The 7,643-nt window shown below is 38.5% G+C and overlaps 1 protein-coding gene across 1 annotated transcript in view; it reads right to left on the bottom strand.

The window, feature by feature from the left end:
- Positions 1-7,643, bottom strand: part of LOC109302302 (cilia- and flagella-associated protein 47-like) — a 536,681-nt gene that overhangs the window by 99,563 nt on the left and 429,475 nt on the right. Inside the window, exons 15-16 of the mRNA XM_019523864.1 lie at positions 6,725-6,819; positions 1,555-1,713 (exon numbers count right to left, since the gene is read on the bottom strand). Of these exons, the coding sequence (XP_019379409.1) occupies positions 1,555-1,713; positions 6,725-6,819 (254 nt within the window). The remainder of the gene's footprint in view (positions 1-1,554; positions 1,714-6,724; positions 6,820-7,643) is intronic.

Consider the following 7,643-nt stretch of genomic DNA (forward strand, 5'->3'; position numbering starts at 1 on the left):
GCCATGGCCTACTTCAAGCCTGGCTACAGCTCACAGCTGGCTGGAGGGAGGACATGGGGCTGGAGACAGAGGCTTCGCTGACTTGGGTCAGTGACAAGATGGGGATGGGGATGGGGATGGGGATGGGGATGGGGACAGTCCAGTGCTTGGGTAAAGCAGATGAGCTCCAGCTGACGCTAGAGTGCTGCCCTGTGAGGAGGAAGTGAGGGGGGTGCTGCAAAGCCCCACAGGATGCCAGCAGAATGCAACCTAGCTGAAGTCGTGATGGAATCTGGTACAGACGTTCGATAGAGCACTCTAACCTAAAGTGCTTTAGTCTGATACCACATCCATCCAGGTCTATCTTAGATCAGGATCTGCCATTTTTAAAGTGCTCTATGCATGGTGAACTTATGGTTGGTTACAGCTGTAGAACACTTATTACATGATAAGTATAACATCTGTACCTGGCCAGGATTTTTTGGGTGATATATTTTATTGAATCAGCTGCATGGATAGGATAAAGTCAGACAATGAAAGGTATTTTTCATTAGGTCTGTGAAGGGACACATATACAATAATGGTTAAAAACAGTGGGAGAACTTTGAAATGGGAGAAGGGAGAATTTCCCTGGGATAGCCCTTTCAGGTTTCAGAAGATGTCACTGTGTGGTCTGGCTTGTTTTTTCTTTAGACTGTGGATTTTCCATAGGTACAGCCTACTCTTCACATAACCAATGTATTGGTTAAGCTATACTAAACCAATTAAGCAAGTCAGACATCACTAACAATTCACTCCCTAATCCCTTGCTGTTTCTATACACAGTACAAGAAAAGACATCTTGCTAGAAGATCTGAAGTCTGTGACCTTAGACACTTGGCTCTTCTGTCCAATATACATGTGTTAAACTGACCCAGCAGACAGGAAAAGCTATTAATTCTCTATATAGCAGTCGTTCTTAACCTTTTGACATTCAAGGGACCCCTCATTAGACCCAAGGCAGTCCTTTGAAAATGCTGGCTCTTAGATTTTACTTGGTTCTTGACTATGGAAAAATAATAGAGAAATTCTTCTGTTGCAAAGAACTCCAAAAGACCACAAATAGGTTAAAATATTTTTGATACTGTGAATTCCTTTTTGAAATCTCTAGGTTTATCTTGTGATCATCTGTAGGTGTTTGTGTGCCTAACAGCACTAATATTGAGTGGCAACCCACAGCACTCTTAAAAGGATCTCACAGCTCCCTGGTTGAGAATAACTGTGATACAGTTTCACAGTGAATTGCAGAAAAGTTACTTAGCACAGGAATAGATGTAATGTAACCCTGGAGTAAAAAGGGCTTGTTTCAAGTGGTACAAAGCAACCACAAAATAAAATTTAACCAGCCAATTGAATTAATATTTGGATGGTATAGAATCACAACATCCATTCTTAAATTGACTTTTTAGCTAAGTTGTTTTCTTTTTTAATTAGTTATAAAGATATAGCCAAGTCCTATACAGTGCTTTAAACTATTACATTTCTTTAGTACCCACTGCAAATAAAATAACTACTATGTTTGTTGTTCTTTCTTACCGGCAGTGACTTGAACTTCATCCTGGATGCTAGATGACTTATTCGTTGTGGTGGAAGCATTTCTTGCTGTTGGCATAGAGGTTGTTCCAGGAACTACACCAGTTAATAGAACCTCTACTCTCTCTTCTACTCTCTGTCTGGCTTGACAGCGTACAACAGCTATAGAAAAGAAGGATCCATTTTTATAAAATGTTGCTCTCCAATACCAGTTTCCTGATTTTAACAAAATATCTAAACATACGAGGCATCCTTAGAAAAAAAATTTGCAGGCATTCCCTGCCCTGCTAATTTGCAGCGCGAAGTGGGGGGGGTAGACTTGGAGAGGGGGGAGGCTTGTTAACCCCAGAAGATCCCAGGGTCAAAAAAACCCCACGCCTAAAAGAAGTGGGGTGGTGCACATGGTGGCAGTGCTCACCACCCAAAACTGGAGCCTGGCCAGCTGGAGAAATGCTCTGGCTGCCCGCCAGCCAGGCTTTCTGCTGCAGGATCACCATGGCTACAGGTCTTGGAGGCCCCCAGAACCCCAGGTAAGGCTGCTGGGCCCAGCACAGTTGCTGGCCCCAACCTCCACTACCCCACCCACAGTAATGTACTGCATGCCAGAGCACACATGACATGGGTGTTCCCTGGGCACAAGTAGCAGCAGCATACATTGTGCCACTGCTGTTTGTCCCCAAGGAAACTCACATCCCTGCTCATGGGGATGTGCCCTTAGGGGGGACTGAAGTTGTGAAAAGGGAAAACTCCTTTGCCTGACAGTTCAGTCATGCTCTCTTTAACCAAAGCCAGCATGAGATTGTTTTCCCTACAGTAAATTGAACAATTCCATTTTAGGCAATTTATTTTCAAAACCGATTCTCAAAACTACTTGAAATTTGATTGTCCTTTTTTGTTGCAATGATGGAATTCAGATATGTATTCACCTTCATTTGAAAATAAAAAAATACAGTATTGTTTTAAAATATGGATCTGAAAAAAGGAACTGAAGAAAAAAACCCCCGAGAGGCAGGTAATAAATGTGGAAAATTAAAAAAAAAAATGAATTTTTTTAGCTATTTGTAGAGAAGAACTCTGATTAGTTCTTGTTTGACTTAAGTTCCCCTAAAGCAGGGGCGGGCAATTATTTTGGGTGGAGGGCCGCTGAGTTTTGGCAAGCCATTGAGGGCCGCATGACAGGAAGCCCAGGGCAGATAAATATTAATTTTCTAAAATTTTAGGGGCCCCGCAGGTGGCACATTTTGCCCACCCCTGCCCAAAAGTATATGAGGCAAAGGAATTCTAATCTTCTGTGTGAAATTTTTAATTCTGCAAATGATTTTATCTTTATCTTCTACAAAATTTCATTTCGTTCAAAAAGTGTGTCTTTTTTCTGCATATTATATTCTGTCAGACTAAGCTTACTAATTATTAGGAATCTTTCAGCATTTGTCGGTCTGAATGATTAGCAAATTGGTCCAGAAGGTGAAGGACAAATGTATATACTTATATAAAAAAGGGAAAAAAGATTCAGAAATTTTCTGATGCATCAAAACCTCACAAACTTGAACAAAGGAGAGTTGATTATAATTTTTTTTTCATTCTTAAGACCTCAGTGTTCTTTCTGTCAAAATTATGCATTACTGCATACCGCAAAAATTATTTATTCTATGAGTATGAAAAGCTGAAGAGTATTTTGTATCTCTTCAGATGATGAACAGTCATAGATTTTTTTAAGTCAGAAGCAGTTGTGTAAGAGGCAAGCTGGTGTCCAGGGAAAACTCTGTAGGAGGCAGGCATGTGGTTCTGAAAGCAGGAAGCACAGGTTCTGGGGTGGGGGGGGGAGAGTGGAGGGGGTCCAGAGAGCAAAGGAGGGGCCATAGATCTGAGGGTGGGGATGGAGGGGTAGCATCCTAGTCAATTCCAGGAACTTCTAAAGCAATCCTAACTGAGTTACTGTTGCTACCACATGCTCTGCCTGCCCTGGAGCTCTTGCTCTTCAAGCAACAACTTCAGGGCACGGACTCCACGAAGATGGGGAGGGAGAGGTTGCCCCTCCTAACTTGATGCATGGGGCGGGTGCCCCTCTCACCCAACCCTAGTTATGCTACTTGTCAGAAAGAACCACTATGATTCTCTGACTTGACTTCCTGCCTAACACAGGCCATTCAATCATACTCAGGTCTCCTCCAACTGAGTCCACACCTTGGCTGTGAGCAACAGGATATCCTTTAAAAAGGAACTGAAACTTAATACAAAAAAAGACTTGGTGTGCTAGAGAATCTGCATCATCCCGTGGTAAGTTTTTTCAATATTTAATTACACTAAATATTAAAAATTTATGCTTGATTGCTGAATTTACCTCCCTTTAGCTCCTAGCTACTGGCTTTGGGGTTTTTTTGTTTACTAACTTAAACAGCCTTCTGTTATCTTCCTTCCACAAAAATAATTAGGTAATCGTGATTAAACCACTTTACCATATCTTAGACTCAGCTTCCTTAGTTTCATACCACAAGGCAAGTTTTCCAGACTGAATCATTCTTGCAGCTCCTTTCTGAACCCTTTTCCATTTTGCAAGTTTTTGGAGGCTAGACACAGATGCTAAATACAGCATTACAGAAATGTTCTCACTAATCCTATACAAAGGTAGTATGACATCCCTATTCCTCCTAAGTATCCTCCTCTACCCCAAAGGTCTCATTGGGTACCCTCTAAGCCTCTGTGTCGTACTGTTACATTCCATTGGATACTCATCACAAACCCCAATTCTTTTTACAATCCACTGATTTCCAAAGTACAGTGAGCATGTGACCTCCATGGTTTTCTCCTCAAATCTAGCTCTATTAAAAGGCATTTGGTTAAATTATGCCCAGCAAGGTTGTTTCCCCAGCCCTGGCCTGTCTTTAGTATTACTTGCCACTCAATTTTTAACTCCTCAGCAAACTTTATCAGAAATGATAAACTGTTTTCTTGTAGATAACTCACAGATATCGACTGCAATTGGGTCAAATCCAGATCCTGGCAGGATTCTTATAGACACATTTCCATTCAGTGATGGTTTCCCTCATAAAATGTAATGAGGTACTCTGTCAAATATTTTCCAGAAGTTTAAGTACACATAACAATGACAAAAGGGATTGTTTTAGACCCTTGACATAACAACGCTGAGGTTTTTACTAACTGTCTATAGCTTCTAAATATGTTAACAATAATTAGCCACATCAGAATAAAAGACATTTTTTTTTGTTTAAGTTACTGATTTAAAGAGAAAAAACAGATGTCTAGTAGATTACTTATCTTGGTCCCAAATCCATCAATCATATTTTTAATGGGATTTATTCAATGGGGTATATTTAATGGGACTTAAGCATGTACCTAAGTGCTTTGCTGAATTAGGACCTGTATTTAGAAGGCAAAAGTATAGTCTATTTATAACTCTAGCTCATGGAAGATTGCATAGCATAAAGATGATTGCTATCACCTTTAAATAGCATGTGTATTCAGAATTAATCGAAATATATTGGTGTGAACTACAAACATTTACTGAGCATAAACTACATGGCAATTGCACCACTCATAAATATTCTACACATTTTTATAGCAGGTTTTATGAATTTAAAATTAGTTAAGATGTGACAGCTTCAAATTACATACAGCAGTAATGTCTCTTAAGCAATTTATGGATGCTAACATTTTTTTATATATAATCACTAAACCTAGTGAAAACAATGGCCTAAGGAAGAGATGTTTATCGCAAAGTCTGCCAGTTACATATTGCATTACACATTTACAATAAGAACGCAAATATTCACATTAGTACACATAATTTTAATGCTAATGAGAATGGCTAAAACTGTCATGCTGGGCAAAGTTGAAAGATTTGATAATAATATTCTGCTTCACTCTTCTGGCATATTAAAGTGGAATTAGTGAAATGAAAGCTCTGATTAATATCACATCATTGGCATTTGTCTGCAAGTTAAAGGTCCTTAAACATATTACAATGATGACAATATAGATAATATATATCTGTACTGAGTTCTATAATTGCAGTCCTCAAGAAGTCTCTGAATTACCAATCCACACTAAGGCAGGCTATTGTTTTCATTCATCCAAAGAAGAGTCAGTATAGAATTGACTAGCAGATTTGGAAGTGCTCTTATCTACACATGTGCAGTGCTTTTCTGAAGACAGTTACTGTATAAATCAGTTCACAATGTTTATGTTATTTAACAGAATTTAAAGTAAACCATGTTAAGTTATACTGTGGCTAATAAATAGATGTATTTATTTTAGCAGTAGTCATTCACTATCTCTAAAATTAAATAAAACCCAAAATTCCACTATTATTCGATTATCATTTAGTACAAGTTAATTTTCTAGGAGCATTATGACAAATTAATGTTACTTTTAGTCTTCCATAAAAGGTTATAGGCATCAATTCCCATTATTTGATTCATACAATGGGCATTGGTATCAATATTCTCTTTGAGAGAGAGAGAGAGAGAGAGAGAGAGAGAGAGAGAGAGAGAGAGAGAGAGAGAGAGTGTGTGTGTGTGTGTAGGCATGCTTACAAGGGTGTTTTGGAATATGTAGGAGGTTGCAATCTACCCATCTGCCAGCTTTCTGCTTGATTCACTTAAATTCTCCAGACAGGGCTTAATTTGTACCTAGAAAGTGCAAAGGTATTAAGCTTTCCATTTGCTCTGTGGGAACATTTACTCATACTGAGAACAGAATACTGGATATGGGATCTGCTGTGTAAATTAAAGAAAGACATTTTCATCTAAAATCTCAAAAACAGTAGACATGAACAAAAAAGAGTCTTTCAAATGTGAGAGGAATAGTATATCAGGCTGATTCGATGACTATAAATTACAAGCTCCAAACTGGTGGTTCAGTTTTGTAGAGAATAAAGTAATTTATATTCTACTATGAAAAAAAAAGAAATCTCATATAGATTCCAAGGATAATTTTGTGTTTTTCCTTTGAAAGATTTTCACACATTTTCTGCATTCTCAAACTTGGTATTAAAATACTGAAGGCAACTACAAACCACACACACACACCCCTTTGAAGATCCCTAACAGAAGCATAAAAGGTCCATGTGTTGGAAGACCAAAACTGAGGTATCACAAGTTAAGTAACTTCTTTCCTTACAGTTATGTTTTTCTGCTTTTCAGGTATTACATACCTGGAACTAACTTCTGAGGTGGTGCTTCTGGGATTCCATTAATTGGGTAGATCCAGCGTATTCCATAGATTTCCCCATTCTCTGACAAAGTGACACTGTTTAGAAATTCAAGTAAAATATATAGGTAAGAAAAAACTGCTGAGACACTGGCACTGGTGATGCAAACTTAAACCTGTTGCCACAATTTCAAAAAATGATTTGTAATTTTAGGTACCTAACTTGGGATGCACTCAAGGTCCCTTCAGTTATCTAAGAAAAAGAGAAAATAATGAACTGCATTGGGAAGTGTAGGTAAGTTCAGTTGGATCAGTCTAACAGAACCCAAACTAAGTTCAGCTGCCTCAGAGATTAATTTAGATCAGTTGGCCATTTTTAGACTGATCTGTCTTGAACTTCTGTACAGGTTTCACTTAGATCAGCCTAACTACGAATCTAAGTATAAGGTCTCCACCAAGGCAAAAACTAAGTTAGGTTGGGTGTCCATTTTGAACACTTTCTAACCTTCCTAAATGTCGGTATGCACCCCTAATCACATACATATATGAAAAGGCTATTTTCAATATTTTCTTTTTTTCCCCTTTTTCTTAGATAACTGAAGGCACCTTGAATGCATCCCAAGTTAGGTACCAAAAGTTAGGTATCCCTGGTCTCACTGGATATCTTGAGTTCTTCAAAAAGGGCTCTTTCCATTTTGTGTTTCTATGCTCAAATTAACCTGGGCTTCAATATTCCATTACATCAAGGTAAAACGATTGTAGAAGTGGAAATGAAATGCACTGTGTCAAAATGGCAGCATGTTAAAACAACTTGCTTATTATCTCCTATTGCTGCTCACTAGCATTTGAGAACATTTCCTCTGATCTGCTCTTACATATTTCCTTCTATACTTCAAAACTACTGATTTTTCAGTAAGTTAGTA

This window comes from Gavialis gangeticus, unplaced genomic scaffold (assembly GCF_001723915.1).
Source record: "Gavialis gangeticus isolate Ggan-Ray unplaced genomic scaffold, GavGan_comp1, whole genome shotgun sequence".
Lineage (NCBI taxonomy): Eukaryota > Metazoa > Chordata > Crocodylia > Gavialidae > Gavialis > Gavialis gangeticus.